At 45.6% G+C, this 17480-nt stretch overlaps 1 protein-coding gene across 5 annotated transcripts in view; it reads left to right on the top strand.

Annotated features, from left to right (window-relative positions):
• Window positions 1-17480, top strand: part of LOC123363099 (palmitoyltransferase ZDHHC11-like) — a 100635-nt gene that overhangs the window by 32692 nt on the left and 50463 nt on the right. For 3 of the 5 annotated variants that reach the window (XM_045003847.1, XM_045003845.1, XM_045003848.1), the window contains exon 2: window positions 9254-9475. In XM_045003847.1, the coding sequence (XP_044859782.1) occupies window positions 9254-9475 (222 nt within the window). The remainder of the gene's footprint in view (window positions 1-9253; window positions 9476-17480) is intronic. The other 2 variants (XM_045003850.1, XM_045003849.1) reach the window with 1 other exon arrangement.

Raw genomic sequence — 17480 nt, forward strand, 5'->3', positions numbered from 1 at the left:
TGCAGGCTGGTGGTCTGCCTTACCGCTGGCCCCTATGTCCCTCCCAGGACCCCTTTCTCTGGGTTGCTGCCCCCCTGGCTGTACCCCCACACGCTGGGTCTCCCCACCCAGGGGAACCCCCACCCACTAACCCCACCTCGCCTCAGTGTAAGGCTACTGCCAGTCACCATCTAGCCCCACTCCCTGGGGCAGACTGCAGTATGTGCCACTCATCACAGGCAATGTTGGGTTGGACTGCTGCCTCTCTCTATAGCTGGGCTGCCCCTCTGCAGCCTTGGTACTGGTCTTAGGCCCTTAGCTAGGCCCACAGCCTGGGGCTTTCCTAGGCCAGAGCTCCCTAGCTCCTCTAGCCTTCCCCTAGCCTTGCTCCACTCCCAGTGCCCTGCTCAGCTCCCTAGCAGCCAGGCCCCTCTCTCTTTGCTTGTAGAGAGAGAGTCCTAAGCTTCTGGCTGCCCTGGCCGCCTTATAAGGCCCGGTTAGTCTGTTTGGGGCATGACCTCAGCTGAAGCCACTTCCCCCAGTCAGCCGGGGCTTTGCTCCCTGCCCCAGCCCCAGCCCACTCCTGCCCTGCGGGGCTTGAAACAGCCCAGGAGCAGGTAACCACCCCGCTACAGTGGTGCAGTGACCCCCATATACCAGGCCACAACACAACTCTCACAAATCAGCCTACCGGGCCAATGCTGTGTGGTGCTGCCACCTCTGAGGTTGCAGCGCCACAACCACGGTGGGGAGCCAAGCCACGCCAGCCCTGCAGGGCAGAAGCAGCCACTATGGTACGCACGGTGTACTAACTTAGTACTTATTACATTATTGTGTATTATATAGTGTGGGTAAGAAATATTTAGTAAACCAGACATTTTCTTGCATTGATGCTATTTACTGGGTTGCAACAGGGCATCAAAGTTTACAAATGGGTCATGAGCCTAAAAATGCTGAGAACCACTGCTCTAGATTCTTCCTAAAGGAACTTTTGGCTGGGTATGGGAAATTTCCATGTTAATAAGGTGAGCACTCTGAGCCCCATCTGCTCCGTGATGCTTGCACCACCTGCCTTGTAGGAATCCCACCATTGCATGCGATACTGGCAGGTGATCTGGCCCTTTCTCTGGAAAACACAAGGCTGTGGATCTTGAAGCGTTGCGAGCCCTTGGAATGATACTCTGAGCATCACCATTTTGGGACCTCTCTATGCTTCTCATGATAGAAATTTGAAGGCAGTTGAAAAATTTTAGCTGAGCTGTTGCCATTCATGCAGCTGGCCACCAGAGGCCTCTGTCCATCTAGCTGAGCAGGCAGCACTCTGGGGAAAGTGTCTCCTTTTCCTGCACTGTGCCAAGGCAGCATTTGTTCGATTTTTTGCAGGCTGAAACCCATACCTGCCTAGCCTCGGGTCCTGTCCACTTAGACATACTGGAGACTGTTCCCACTGCAGCCTGGAGTCTCTTAGTGAACAGCGGTGGGAGGATGTAAATACAAATTTGGAAAAATATTTATTTTGTGTCAGTTCTCTCAGCCATTTGAAGAAACCTTTTGTGTAGCACTGATGGGATCATCCAGGAGGAGAAGCCTATGCTTTTTTCCTGCCTGTCGTAGGCAGATAAGTGGAGCCTGCCTCGAGAGAGGATAGCACTAGGCTGGACTTTCCCCTGGATGAAGGGGAGCATACTGATGTTGGAGGGAACGGTGAGGATGTAGAGGGTCAGATACCGAAAGGATAATATGCCAGTGGTTAGAGTGAATGAAGTCCTTCTCTGGAGGAAGTGGCCACCAGCCCCATTTTTGTGAGCGTTTTCTGATGGTTTCAGGTTAAAGTTTTACCCTGGTACCTGTTGCACAGAAATGGGGAGAGGGATGTTAGGAGGACTTTTCCATTGCGTATTCAAAAGTCAGAAGTCCTGCCCAAAGAACACGGAATACGTATTGCTTTAAATTGCATTTGTGGGGGAGAAGTCCCATGATGTTTGAGCTCTGGGGATTAGCAATCCTGAGACGAGCTACCCTTGTTATCCCCCTCTGCCTCATTCTCCAAGGTTTTGTACTACATGTAGACTTACGATATGTATACACTTAAAACACTACAATGCCATAGCTGCACTGCAGTAGTGCTTCAGTGTAGACACTATCGTGCTAGGAGGGGTTCTCCCATTGCTGTAGTTAATCTACCTCCCTGCTAGGTCAACAGGGAGGTAGACAGGTCAACAGAAGAATTCTTCCCTTGACCTAGCGCTGTCGACTCCAGGGTTAGGTCAGCAGAGCTACATCTCTCAGGGTTTGGATGTTTCACACCCCTGTGAGATGTAGCTATGCCAAAGTAAGTTTTTAGTGTAGACAAACCCCTACTTTCTAAGTGACAGGTTTCAGTGGTAGCCATGTTAGTCTGTATCAGCAAAAAAACCAAGGAGTCCTTGTGGCACCTTAGAGACTAACAAATTTATTTGGGCATAAGCTTTTGTGGGCTAGAACCCACTTCGTCAGATGTATGAAGTAAAAGATACAGGAGCAGGTATAAATACATGAAAGGATGTGGGTTGCTTTACCAAGTGTTAAAGTCAGTCTAACAAGATAAATCAATTAACAGCAGGATACCAAGGGAGGAGAAATAACTTTTGAAGTGGTAAGAGAGTGGCCCATTACAGACAGTTGACAAGAAGGTGTGAGTAACAGTAGGGGGAAATTAGTATTGGGGAAATTAAGTTTATGTTTTGTAATGACCCAGCCACTCCCAGTCTTTGATGGAGCTGAGCTTTACCAAGGTGCTGGATGGGATGAAATATAAACATTTTGACTTGCCTTTTTCATCAAAATTTTGAATTTTTCTCAACCAGCTCTGATTTCATCTGATTACTCTTGTCTCTTTCTTATTCTTTTGTACCACTTTGTTCTTTCTGTCAGTCTTCACTTTTGTCTTGTACAAAGTTGAGTGCTTTGTTGGTAGTAAATGGCAATAAATAGTTGGGGAGGGACTCCTCACTTTTTCTTTTTTCCTGTTAGGAAGGAGGGTTTGTAAATTATAATAGTTTATTAATCTTTCAGATGCCTCTATTTTTGTGCAGTCTAGATCTTGCTTGTAAATGTCTTTCATATGAGCTGCTGACTAGTAGATTTCTGTCACACTTGAAAACCCCCCACCCCAGCTTCTGGAAGGAAGAATGGATTATTTTTCTCACTTCTCCTTCTGCTTTTCACCCAAATTACATTTTTCCCACAGAATTTCATTGCTGCCGTGACTGGGAGGTGTGAAGAAAAGATCTCTGATACTTTCAGTCCTACAGCCTTTGCATTTAGGGGACTTTCTCCCCTGTAAATAACTCCAGTACCTACATCTGGTGCTTCTACTCATAGTTCCTTTTTTCCCCACCAGATGCAGCAGAAATTTGAAACTGATATAATTTTTTGACACATTCACTTCTGCCCACGTTTCTGAATAACAGCAAAGAATCACTGCTTATATTTACCATAAATATCAAGTGTTCTGATCTGGTGCTGTTTGGCAAAGCTCTGACCTGCAGCACAGGATTTGCAGGGGTTTTTATGCAGACTCAAGAAGACAGCAGTGCATAAGTTTACACTCTTCACATTTGTTAGGTTTTTAAGTGAAAGCTTAAATTGTACAGAAAATGATTGGTTAGGCCCCTGTATTTACTGGGGAAAGTTCCCAGTTTACCAGTAGGAGTAGCCAGGTGGATTTTCAAGCCCGGCTTATTATTTACATGGCACCAACTGCAGTCTAGGTTCTATACAGACAAGTATGAAAAGTACTTGCTCCATAAAATTTGCGGTCCTCTAATTTGCCAGACATGATCAAAAGTGTGTTTAGTTCTGTCAATCTAGGCAGCAAAACTGAAACAACCATTCCTGGGTAGCAGTGCAGATAGGGTTGCCAGGTGTCCAGTTTTCAGCCAGAATGCCAGGTTGAAAAGGGACCCTGGCAGCTCCAGTCAGCATCACTGACCGGGTTGTTAAGTCTGGTTGGCAGTGCAGCAGGGCTAAGGCAGGCTCTCTACCTGCCATGCCTTCACATGGCTCCCAGAAGCAGTGGCATGTTCCCACTCCGGCTCCGAGGTGGAGGTGCGGCCAGGTGACTCTGCACACTGCCCCATCTGCAGGCGCCGCCCCCGCAGTTCCCATTGGCTGGGAGTAGCCAATGGGAGTTGCGGGGGAAGCGTCTAGGAGCTGGAAGGGGGAAATGCTGATGCTTCCGGGAGCTGCTTGAAGTAAGCTTCGCTGGGAGCCTGAACCCCTGACTCCCTCCCATGCCCCAACCCCCTGCCTCAGCCCTGATTCTCTCCTCCCGCCCTCCAAACCCCTCAATCCCAGCTTGGAGCCCCCTCCTGTACCCCAGAGCCCTCACACCCCTCCTGCACCCCCAGCCCCAGCCCTGAGCTCCCTCAGCCCCACCCCAGAGTCTGCACCCCTAACCAGAGCCCTCACACCCCTCCCGTGCCCCACCCCCCATCCCAGCCCTGATCCCCCTCCCACCTTCTGAAGCCCTCGATACCAACCCAGACCCCCCTCCTGCACCCCAAACCCCTCATCCCCAATCCCACTCTAGAGTCTGCACCCCCAGCCGGAGCCCTCACCCCCCCCCTCAGCCCTGCCCCATCCCAGAGCCCCCTCCCACACTCCAAACCCCCCTCTGGAGCCCCCTCCTGCACTCCAAATCCCTCATTCCCGACCTCACACCAGAGCCCAGCTGGACCCCACACCCTCACCCCCCCAGCCCCCTGCCACAGCCTGGAGCCCCCTTCCACACACTGAACCCCTCATTTCTGCCCCCACCCAGAACTTGCACCCCCAGCCCAGAGCCCACACCCCCTCCGACACCCAAACTCCCTGCCTCAGCCTTAAGCCCCCTCCCATACTACGATCCCCTGGCTCCACCCCCCCCAGCCTAGAGCCCCCTCCTGCACCCCAAACCCCTCATCCCTGTCCCCACCCCAGAGACCACACCCCCAGCTGGGGCCCTCACCGCTCCCCCACCCCGCATCCCAACCCACTGCTTCAGCCCAGATCCCCCTCCCGCACCCTGACCTCCTCATTTCTGGCCCCACCCTAGAGCCCACACTCCTAGCCAGAGCCCGAACCCTCTCCTGCACCTGAACTCCCTGAGCCAGCCCAGTGAAAAAGAGCGAGTGCGTAAAGGTGGGGAGAGCGAGCGACAGAGTGAGGGGGGATGGAGTGAGGGGGCAGGGCAAGGTTATTCGGTTTTGTTGAGTTGAAAGTTGGCAACCCTAAATGCAGAATGTAACCAGTTATAATTATATACAACAGATATACAACGTGATGTGTACTTTTGATAAATTCATATTTGTGTGTATATGCTATGGTTAAATAAAAGCCTTCCTGGCCTTTAGTACAGTGCATTTTAAATTGTGTAAGCTAGAAACTGTAAACACAGTATTTCAACTGTAAGTTTGGATGTGATCACCTGGGAGTAGGTCTCTAACTACCAGAAGCCCTTAGGAAAGGGGTTTTTCAAAAGTGTTTAGTGGTGCCATAACTTGCATGGAAACGTATGGTAATACATCCACTGAAGTCAAATTTGTTAAGCCAAAGTTTAACACTTTCTAGACTCACACCCTAAAGTTTTACTATGTGGCTAAAACTCCACAAAAAAAAGAATAGGAAGTAAACATTCCTCCAGAGGTGTGTGGTAGTTTCAGTTTGTTTTACTAAGGTTTCTGTGAAATTACACAATCCTGGAATAAAATACTTTGGTTTGTGTTTGGCTTTTTATCTTAGATTTCAAACAGAATTTCAGCAGGTATTTATACAAGCTGTAAAGACTGCTTGGGGCAGGCAGGCAGATAAGTATTGAAAATGTTGGGTATTTGTTGTATGACCACTGCATTGAGAAGCTTTGTGCCTGGAGGAGGTTCTCTTATTAATAATTCAAAGAATTTGCTACTCAAGCTATGTCAGTTCTGCTGAGCATTATATAACTGCAGGTTCTGAATGTGCTGGACTATCCTTTGACAGACATTTGCTAGCAGTCTCCAGGACAAAACTGCTTTTAAGACCAAATTTCTTCCCTGAAGCTAAAGGGATTTTTCCTGTATGCTGCAATACCCTAACATAAATGGAGACCAGTGGTTTGAAATCTATGTGCAAAATACACTAATGTACATCGATGAGCAGCAGCAGAATGCTGTAAGACAAACTTTGTTTCCATCATTGAGAAATCCTGATGCTGTTTGAAAGGGTTTGATTCTTTCTTTGCAAAGAAAGGTTTCAGCCTTCAGCAAGAAAAGCTTCAGATGTAAAGATAAGGAAAAATGGTTGAAGTGAGTACTCTGTATATGTTAGTTACATTTGTTTTGTATTAATATATTTATACTGGTTAGTTAAGTGTTTTTTAAGGCTTGAAAAGAATCTGTTACTATCTCTCCCTCAGTCACCTTGGATGTTAGTAGTAGTGAATTTGTATCTGTTTAATCAAATCAAAACTCTTGTCAGCATAGAGATCATTCTTGGTTATTAGCTGACTATTAAAGAAAAACAAATTTGCCTATCTTTCACTAGTGGCTTATGTGTTAATATATGTATTTAACTTTTTCATAGCATATGAATATTTTAAATTGATTATATATATGTGTGTGTGTGTTTTAAGAATCTAGGGACACTTGATTGCAGACATTATAGTAATATATTTTTAGCTTGGTAGTTTATTCTGTGTTTTGTTTTGTTTTTCAGTTAAAATCAAACAGCCTCCTAACCACATACTCTAGGACAGGGGTCGGCAACCTATGGCACGCATGCCAAAGACAGCACACGAGCCGATTTTTAATGGCACGCTGCTGCCTGCCGGGGTCCTGCTCAGCCCACTGCTGAACCCCGGCAGCGGGCTGAACCAGACCCTGGCAGGCAGCAGCGTGCCATTAAAAATGCTGCCCAACCCAGCCCGCTCTTCTCCGCCCCCCCGCCTACTGCTCTCTCGGGCAGGGGCAGGGGGCAGAATCAAGCTTGGTCCTGCCGGCTGCTGCTGTACGGAAGGCTCCGCCGGCAGCCAAGCTTCCCCCTCCCCGGCCTCTTACCCCAGTGTGCTGCGTTGAGCCCCGCCTCCTCTCCCTCCCTGCCACCGATGGCCCTTGCGAGGGAGGGGAGAAGACCAGCCCCAGTGCCCTTGCTGCTCAGACCAGTAAGGAGGTGGGGCCTTGGGGAAGGGGGGTAGGAGCAGGGCGTATCCCTCCAGCCCCCTGCTGTGAGCCACTCAGGGCAGGGGGCTGGGAGCACCCCCCTGAACCCAGCCCAGCCCTCTGCCATGACCTCTGCACCCCCTTGGACCCTAGCTCCCTGCATCCTCTCACAACCCCATCCCTGATTCCTGTACCCTCCACACATACTCAGCCCCCCCACACCCCATGCCCTGACTCCTGCACCCCCTCACACACCCCCAGCCCTCTGCCCTGACTCCTGCACCCTACACACATACCCAGCCCCCCAACACCCCCTGCCCTGACTCCTGCACTCCCCACCCTGAGCACCAAATGGGAGCTCCTGCACCCCCCCACACACACATTCCCACCTGCACCCCTTGCACCAAATGGGAGCTGCCCAGGTAAGCACTCCACACCCAAACCCTGAGCCCCCTCCCTCATTTTAGCTCCTGGCCAGACCCTGCACCCCAACCCCCAGCCTGCTCCTTCACCCCAAGCCCTGTGCTCAGTGCACCCACACCCTCAGCTCAGTGCAGAGAGAGAGGAAGAGAATGGGCCAGAACCAGGGAGAAGGTAGGTACCCACTGTATGTGGGCAGGGCCGGGACCCCAGGCTGGCAGTGGGCTGAGCGGGGCCGGCGGCTGGGACCCCAGCTGGCAAGGGGCCGGCAGCCAGAACCCCAGACTGGTAGCAGGCTGAGCGGGGCCGGCAGCCGGGACCCTGGCTGGGAGGAGCCAGCGGACGGAACCCCAGACAGGCAGTGGGCTGAGCAGCTTGGCCCGCCGCTGGTCCCGGCTGCCGGCCCCGCTCAGCCTGCTGCCGGTCTGGGATCCCGGCTGCCGGCCCCGCTCAGCCTGCTGCCGGTCTGGGGTCCCGGCTGCCGGCCCCGCTCAGCTCGCTGCCGGCCTAGGTGAACAGAACCCCAGGCCGGGACCGGGCTGAGCAGGCTGGCGGCTTAAGATCAGCATTTTAATTTAATTTTAAATGAAGCTTCTTAAACATTTTGAAAACCTTGTTTACTTTACCTACAACAGTAGTTTAGTTATATTATATATAGACTTATAGAGAGAAACCTAAAAAACATTAAAATGTATTACCGGCACACGAAACCTTAAATTAAAGTGAATAAATGAAGACTCGGCACACCACTTCTGAAAGGTTGCCGACCCCTGCTCTAGGATGAGCATCCTTTCAGTCTACATATCATAGAAGCCTCATGTCTTCCTTTTGTGACATTTCATTTAATAACTGTCTTAATGTATAAAAATGTAGGCTTGTTTTACTCACTAGGACTTTACCTAACTTTTTTCTTAACCCATTCTACATAGGTGGCAACACATGTCAGCAGGCCATGCATGGTATCCTATGTGTGGCTGCATGTTTCCCATAGTGCAATTTAATGTAAAGGAATGCCCTCAGACCTCCCAGAAGAGCTTTCTTAAATGGGACCTGCACACTGGGTTGAGAGATCCATCTGCTTTAGAGTGCTCCAGAGAGACTATGGAAGGGATATTGAACACACTTGTAATCCTAGTGGATTTTTATTTATTCTATTTGTGGATTGCTTATATGTTGCAATGCTGAAGAAATAAGCAGGTGAAAAAGAGGGTAGGAAAATCATCACTGGAACAGAACTAAGCAGAATATAAATACATTACTGGTGTCAATGAGGACTGGGAGTTGTCTAATAGTTGTAGAGCCTTGCCTGTATAGCCAAGATACCTACCATCAATACCATGCTATAGCTTAGCTGCTTTGCTTATCAAAGGTTTATTATTAAATTGTTGAGTGAACTACTTCCCTCACAAGAGACTTGTATTATACAGCTCATTGTAAACAAGGGGATCAGTGCGATGTAATTTGCATATTGAGTCTGGTTTGAAACTGGATGGAAGATAAACTCAGTGTGATCATTTGTACAAGAACAGAATTGACAAGAAAATGTTGCAGCACAACAGAGAAATGTTGAGAGAATGCTACTGCATTTTTTGGTCTGCATCCCTTGCCCTTTATGTTGTAGCATTTATTTTGTTACTCTGAAAAGCACAGAAGATATTTTGAACAGGGAATATAAAGTTCTCTTTGCTTTCTTGCAGATGAACTGCTATGGCAGGAGGTTAAGGCGGACAGGACCTGAACAGCTGAACAGTAGAAATGACTTGGTTTCTCCACCCCAGCATTCCAGGGTGAACGGCTGGTCTTTACCACTCCATACCTTTCAGATTGTTGCTCTGCTGTTTTACACGTACCTGGCCATTGTAGGGTTTGGGATCTACATACCTTTGCTTCCACATGGATGGAAGTATGCTGCCTATGCTGTATCCTTTTTTTTTTTATTTCCCTCCCTTCCAAGACATGCTCTGCATAGGTTCTGGGTTAAAATTACATATGCACTGCTTATGCTATAAATAATGCATTAGAGGAGTGAATTACATTTCCCCAATTGTATATTTAACCACACTTAGTGAAGGTGGTTTTGTTATAGTTGTTTTTATATAAAAAATTCACTTCCTGCAAAATACCATATTTAAAAAAAAATCTGTCTTTGCCAACTAATACTGGATATGACCCAAAACCCATTAGTCAGTGTGAGTCTATCCATTGGCTTCAGTGAGCTTTGGATCAGGCCATTGGTATGAGCCTTGTTCTAAACTATGAGCTGCTCAGCAGTCAGGTGGGAGGGTATAGATTCTCCACGGCTTTGAAGGACTCATTGGTGTATTGATAAACATTCCCAATCATACATCTCACTTCAGCCCAGAGTTACCTACCTTCCACAGAAATTTGGTGTTCCGTCACTTTTTTTCTTTTAATTTTTGGAAAATTATTTACATTGGACATAAAGAACCATAAAACTATTTACTACAAAGGAATAATGGGCTAATGTGATCCTTGGTTGTATAAAGAGGGGAGTAGTGAGTACGGAGTAGGAATAGGGAGCTAATTTTACCTCCATGGACAGCACTGGTGGGACAGATGCATACCTCCCAACATTCCAGTGGCTAAAGGGGATGGATCCTGCCCCAGGGAGGATGGGATAGGAGGCCCAAGGGGAAGAGTTGCAGAGCAAGTCCACCCCATGAGTCGTTGGGCATTTGATTGACTTTTAAACTGAAGTGTTTTGAATCAGCCCAGTCACTATGGGGAGGCGGTACTAGGGGTGCCACCTCTCACTCCCTCCTCTGCAGCCCTAGGATCTGCACAGGTTAGAGATGGGTGAATTTCTGATAGTTTTTGGTTCACTGGCAATTCCAAACTTTTTTTAAAAAAAAAAATTAGCTTTGGGTTGGTCCAAAATCAAAATATTTAAAAAAAAATATTCGGCAATCAAAAAGCTGAAAGATTTATTGTGTGTCAAACAAACGTTTAGTTGGAAACAAGACATTTTGTTTTGATTTCAGGCATTTTTTAACTTTAAAGGAAATTTCTAAACAAAATGTTGTTTAGAGACAAAAAGTCAAAGTTTCATTACAAACACATCAAAAAGAAACACTTTGAATTTTGCGGGGAGGGAAGGGCATTTTTTTCGGGGGCTTTATTGACCAGAATAATCCAGCACAATGTTTCGTCACCAAATCTGCATTATTATTTTTTTTCTCCACCAAAAAGAAAAGATTTTTTTGGTTGACAGTTGTGACCAGCTCTAGCACAGATCTCAACTTGGGAATGTTCTGAGCATCTGCTGTGTCATAGGTAAGGATGTGATTTGGTCACGGATTCCAGATGACTTCTTTGGCTTCAGCCCTCCATGACGGGGCTTGGGCTTCAGCCCCACCGTGACTGTACCCTGACTGTACATTTTTATCATGACTTCTCTGTGAATTTTGCCTATTTTTACTGTGACACAAGTGTATCCATCATCATAGGTGAGGAAGGGGAGGGGAGTTCTGGCTGCTCCCTTCCAGGGTAGTGGGAGCCCTACCAAGAGCAGAATAAGTGCTTGACTTAGGGTATGTCTACACTACGAAATTAGGTCAAATTTATATGTTGTTTTTTTAGAAATCATTTTTATACAGTCGATTGTGCGTGTCCCCACACAAAATGCTCTAAGTGCATTAAGTCGGCGGACTGAGTCCACAGTACCGAGGCTAGTGTCGACTTCCGGAGCGTTGCGCTGTGGGTAGCTATCCCACAATTCCCGCAGTCTCCGCTGCGCATTGGAATTCTGAGTTGAGATCCCAATGCCTGATGGGGCAAAAACAGTGTCGCGAGTGGTTCTGGGTACATATCGTCAGGCCCCCCTCTCCCTCCGTGAAAGCAACGGCAGACAATCGTTTTGCGCCTTTTTTCCTGGGTTACCCGAGCAGATGCCATACCACGGCAAGTGTGGAGCCTGCTCAGCTCACCGTCACCGTACGTCTCCTGGGTGCTGGCAGACGTGAGACTGCATTGCTACACAGCAGCAGCTCATTGCCTTTTGGCAGCAGACGGTGCATTACGATTGGTAGCCATCGTCGTCGTACTCCTGGGTGCTCTTTTAGCCGACCTTGGTGAGGTCGGTCGGGGCACCTGGGCGGACATGGGAGTGACTCAGCCAGGTCATTCCCATCTTCTCCTGAGCATCTAGGAGATGACGATGGCTAGCAGTCGTACTGTACCGTCTGCTGCCAGCCTAAGATGTAAAAGATAGATGGAGTGGATCAAAACAAGAAATTGACCCGGCAATGTGCACATCATGCTGATGAGCTCTGCATGGTCACCTGTGCTGATCTGCTCGCCACGCTGTCCAAACAGGAAATGAAATTCAAAAGTTCACGGGCCTTTTCCTGTCTACCTGGCCAATGCATCTGAGTAAAGAGCGCTGTCCAGAGCGGTCACATTGGAGCACTCTGGGATAGCTCCTGGAGGCCAATACCGTCAAATTGCATACACACTACCCCAAATTAGATCCGGCAGGCCAATTTCAGCGCTAATTCCCTCGTCGGAGGTGGAGTAAAGAAATCTATTTAAAGAGCCTATTAAGTAAAAAAAATAAAAAAAATAAAAGGGCTTCATCATATGGACGAGTCCAGGCTTAAATCGCGGTAACGCTGCTAAATTCGACCTAAAATCGTAGTGTAGATCAGGCCTGACTCAGCCTGAGCCTGGGGAAGTGCCTAGTTAAGTCCTTCTCTGGCCCGCCACCCAGGAATGCTCAAGGGAAAGGGGAAAAAAAGAAGCTGAGAAACAGCAGCTAGTTACTGCACCCTGACTTTCTGTCCCACAGCAGACTAAAGCACCCTGAGATGCCAAGGTATCACATGCTAGCGGAGTAAGCTGTGTGCTCCATCCCTTCTCCCTTCCCTTATGACCTCTGTGCCAGGGGCTGCAGGGAGAGAGGTGTAGGAGCACACTATGCTGTTTCCACACCTGCTGAGAAATCCCCAGCCAGGGACTTAAGGGTAGTTTCCACTCCCTTTTGAGCGGCTTAAGGCTATGTGCACACTACAGCTTAAGTCAGTGCAAGTTATGTCACTGAGGGGTGTGAGTAAGCTACCCCTGGAGCGATGTAAGTTATACCGTCCTAAGCATCGGTGTGGACAGCACCATGTCGGCAGGGGAGCTTCTTCCGCCGACATAGCTACTTCCGCTCACGGGGGCCAAAGTAATTAAGTCGATTGAGGGAGCTCTCTCCCGTTGGCTCACAGCGTCTGCGCTAGCAGCCACAGCACTCTAAGCTCTGAAGTGTAGCCAGGGCCTGAGTGTTCCAGGAAGAGTGGAACAGGAAAGAAAATCTGTTCCCAAGTACAAACTGTAGCCCCCTTGACCTTTGTGAAATCTTATGTTTGAGCCTCAGGCTGAAAAGATTGACACCCCCCGCCTTGGTCTAATGCAAAAGAGACTTGGGGCACAACTCTGTGGTGTACTGTTCACTTGCAGTGCTCCTTGACTGAAGGGCATCCTGCACATTGCAGAATCAAAACTCAACTCAGCTGTAACTGCTCAGAGTGGATAGCAAACGTACAAAATGCTAGCGTTTTCATAGTGAGCTTTTCAGTAACATGAAGCAGTTTCTAATCGGATGACTTTACACGGTGCTTGCTCTTCATTAAATCATGAATCAGGATCTTGAGTTCTATAGTACCTTCAAACAGGGACATTTGAAACTGGTTTGAAATTCCTGTGACTGAGATGGGGGTGGCGGGGGAGTTAACAATGTTATGAAAGGGAAAGCATCAATACACCAGTAATTTATGTTCTATTTATATACTAAACATAGATTGTTGCTAGGAAGTGATATGATGTCAATACAGTTTTCTTATAACAGCATGATAATTCTTATAGTAAGGGATAAAATATGTGTGTAGTCAAATGTTGTGTTTATAATGGAAAACAGTGCATTAGTGGTGCCGTTTATCTCCTCTACTAGTCAAAATCAGATTTACACTGGAAATGCAATATAATCTTACAACAAAGATTTTTTTGTTTGTTTTTTCCTACTTCATAGGAAATAAGAATTCCTACTTTTTAAAAAAAGCTGTTAAATTAAATTTGCATACCAGGTTTACATGTTTGAAAAGAGTAAGAGCCTGGCTGAAGTCCACTCTGCCGAGGTCCTCACTGGTTCCTGCTGGTGCTGTCATTGCCGGGGGGAAGGTCCTTGGAACAGAGCAACTGAGGGCTTTTTTTGGTGGTGGTGGTTTGTTGTTAAGGAAATTGATATTCTTGCATATTAGGAGTGGATTTTAAGGCTTGTTTGGGGAAAAGGGAGGGTTACTGCCCTGAGGTTCAGGTGGGTGTTTCCTGAAAGTTCTGAAAAATAAGTGACTATTTGGGGAGTCTGAGAATCCTTGGAATTTTTTTTTCTCATATTAAAAGGCAAGGGGAACCTTCTCTATAAGTGTGAGAGAAGTGTATTTCTGCCTTCTTTTCTCCTCTGCCTTCCCTTTACTTCGATAAATTGCCGCTTTTTTTTTAATCTCTATTTGACTAGAATTGGGGGTCATTCCCTCTCTGAAAGACTTCCCAAGGTATGGCACTTTCATGGTAATATAGGACCAAGGAAGGAGTTGGTTGCTAAGTCCCAGTGACATGGGCAGAGGTGAGAGAGACTGTCTGGAGGTGTTTTTCCCCCTCTAAAGATGAGTCTTTCTCTTGTGCAGATGATCTACTGGCTGGATTTAGTTCATCTAGATCTTATGAGGAAGGGGTTACACTAAGCACATGGACATCACATTTTCAATGTGTTGTTTTGATCAAATTATGCATTTTATTTCAGATAGTAATAACTAAAAAATTTACAGCATATCTGTAGAACAAACTGAGAGAGATCATACAGATCTCTTTAAAGACCACAATCAAATTAAAACCGATATGCAGATTTTTATAGTACCCTCTCCAGTACAATAGTTTAAGATAATGTTGCTATGCATCAGTTTGGAGGCTCTGCATAATAAATCCAGCACTGCCACCTTTGGCTTTTAGACTTTAAGGAGGAGCTGATCAAGATAATCCTCTTATGGCCCTGTCAATATCATTAACAGCTTTAAATGTGAAAGTTGAACCTTTCTTACCCATAGAAAAAGCTTCTGGTTTCCCAATATATAGAAATTTTAGAGGGGCATGTAGACGGAGTGGCTTCTTAGAACTTTAATTTTTTGCAATCTAATAAGAACTAATAAGAATCTAAACTTGTGTGTTTAGAAACAAGTTCAGAACTAAAAGAAGGCTGATTTTAAGTGTCATCATGTTGTCACATTTCCTGATGAAGTCCAGGAAATGCAAACAAGGACATAAAGATTTCAGACTTCTAATGGAAGAACTGCCAAATATTGGTGCCAAATTTTGGGAAACAATGGAAGATAAAATTTATATTTTTAGTTTTTGACAGTGAAGTAAGAAATGTTTTCGCTTCAAACTGAATTGATTTATTTGCATTTGTGGAAGAAAGTGGTAGGTCAGATGAGGAGTTCAAACTTATTAAAATAACCTTTTTGCCCTCCTTTATGTTCGAATAAAAAATAATCTTATAGAGATTAAGAATTTTGGGACAGATCCACAGCTGGTGTAAATCAGCATATCTCCTTTGATTTAAGTACACCTGCAATGACTTACCCCAGCTGAGGATCTGACCCTTTATTCATCATTGGAAGTTTTGTTGCGATGACTGCCCTGGTCGGTCAGTTTTTTTTATGGGGGTTTTATCTTTTTGATGTGTCAGGCTACACTGTGTAGTGTAATGTAGCTTATGGTTATCTAAATGAAAAATTTTGGATACTGTATGTACCATTCTGAGAAGAATTTTGCATGCAGTGGGTGGGATAGCTGGAAAACCTATGTTATATAATATGTAAGGAAATCTGTGTGTATGTATATAATATAGCTGTGTGAGTGTGAAGTATATATGTACACTTTATATATATGAATGTCACTTTTTATATGAAAAATACACATCTATACAATAAAGTACTGCAATTACATAAAAACATAGGTGAGAAACTAATATTTTAGTCTTCAATAGAAGTAATCTTAAGATAATGGCACATTATTAAATGCTTATTCTGCATATCTAAGATATAAAAAGTGTGACTATACAAAGCATACTTCATGGATCTCAGATACACACACACATTTTGGCAGGCTTTTTGTGGTAATAACTTGTTTTAAGGCAGGCTACAGGTCAATCTCATCAATTGTTCCTGCAGCCTTCCCAGCTGCTCCCTTCTGGTGAACAAGAAATTGTGTTTGGGAGTGGATCCAGAGTTCAAACTGTGCCTTACAAAGGGTGTGTGTATTGAGGGGGTGAGGGGTGTGTGACATGCTCTGCATGTGAGGTTAAAAAAAACAAAAAAAGAGAGTATATTGTGTATATATTTCTTGGCCCATGCACTCAGAGTCCAATCTCTCTGCCTTTTGAAGACTGCTTAGATTGATATCTATCACCAGTTGGATGTAGAAGAGCTACTTCCTCCTGAACCTGGGAAACACACCATTAATAAAATTACTATTTAAAGAACTGCTAGGTGAGAAATTGATCAAGTTATGCATACACAAGGGTTTTTCGTTTATCTCCTTCTTGAGGCCGGAAGACTTACAGGCCAGGTATATTTTAAAATTCTGCTGGTTGTTTAAGTCTGTGACTGTATGTCATTTTCAAAATAACTTCAAAAAAATCATGTAATATATCCTGATGTTGCCTATGAGACTCCGTCTCAGAGACTAAGATTTAAATCTTTGAAAGAAGATTTAACCAAAACTCGTGCTCTGTTAGAAATATTGTATCCAGCCATTTTTTTTATTGTGTATCACACCAAAAATGTTTCTCTCTTATGCTGAGTTTCCTTATCTTCTGTTCTCAAAGTTTAAACTGTAGTACAGCACTTGTGAAGAGGCAAAGTTTTGTAACTTCTATTTTAGCTCCCTGGGCTTTGTTTACTCTTGAATCAGATCTAGCACTGTGATACAGTGCTTGTTCTGTGTCTAATAGGGAATAATTCTACTTTAAACAATGTAGGAAATTATTGCTTTGGGGCACACAATGAGACTTCCTGCTCTGGTTAAGAAAACACACCTTCCCATTGTCCTTCTCTGTCATGTCACAGTGTTCATTCTCTTCAAAAGTATTGGTAATTGCTACCATGGTAACAAAACAAAAACATGATATGGCAGCTATTCTCAGTGCTTCATAAATGAATTCTGCTCGTTTACTAAACTACAGCAGTTTGATGACTCTCTCTATGACTTAAGCCTAGCACAAAATAATCTGTTTACAGTGTGGTGCTCAAGGGTGGATGTCTGACTTTTTTTTGGCGTGTGTGTGTGTGTGGTGTGAGGGGGTGGGTAATCATCACTAAAATCAGCCAGTGTAAAAAGATAATCCATTTGCCTCTCGCTATTGTGTGCCTAGTGATTGCACAACTAACTTCTGTAGCAAGAGGTGAATTCTGTGAAATACTTGGGGATCTGGTTATAGTTGAACTACTTTCTTATGTTGCAAAGCAGCTAGACAAAGTGCTTAGCTAGTTCAGGTGAGACTGAATAGTCATGCTCTGTATTTGGAATTTTAGTGGTCGTGCCATGTGATTTGGGGCTGACAAGTTTGCCAGGTGAGAGTGTAGGGAGATGTGGAAAAGACGGTGTGCGGAAAGTGGGACACAGATCAATCAAGGGTTAGAAAGGGAGCTGCTTTGCCAGGCGATAGTTTGACTTGGTTTTTTTTGCAAGTGAGCTTCTTGGAACTGTTTGCTCCATCCCAGGTAAACATGACTTGTGTGAACATTTGTAAATAAATAAATGGGAATAAGAAATACCCTGAATCTTTGTCACTAGATTAGTTACTTGTTAGAAACTTCATTTCTAACAAGTGACTGGCACATTCCAAAGCCCGGGATCACTACCTCTCGG

This window comes from Mauremys mutica, chromosome 2 (genome assembly GCF_020497125.1).
Source record: "Mauremys mutica isolate MM-2020 ecotype Southern chromosome 2, ASM2049712v1, whole genome shotgun sequence".
Lineage (NCBI taxonomy): Eukaryota > Metazoa > Chordata > Testudines > Geoemydidae > Mauremys > Mauremys mutica.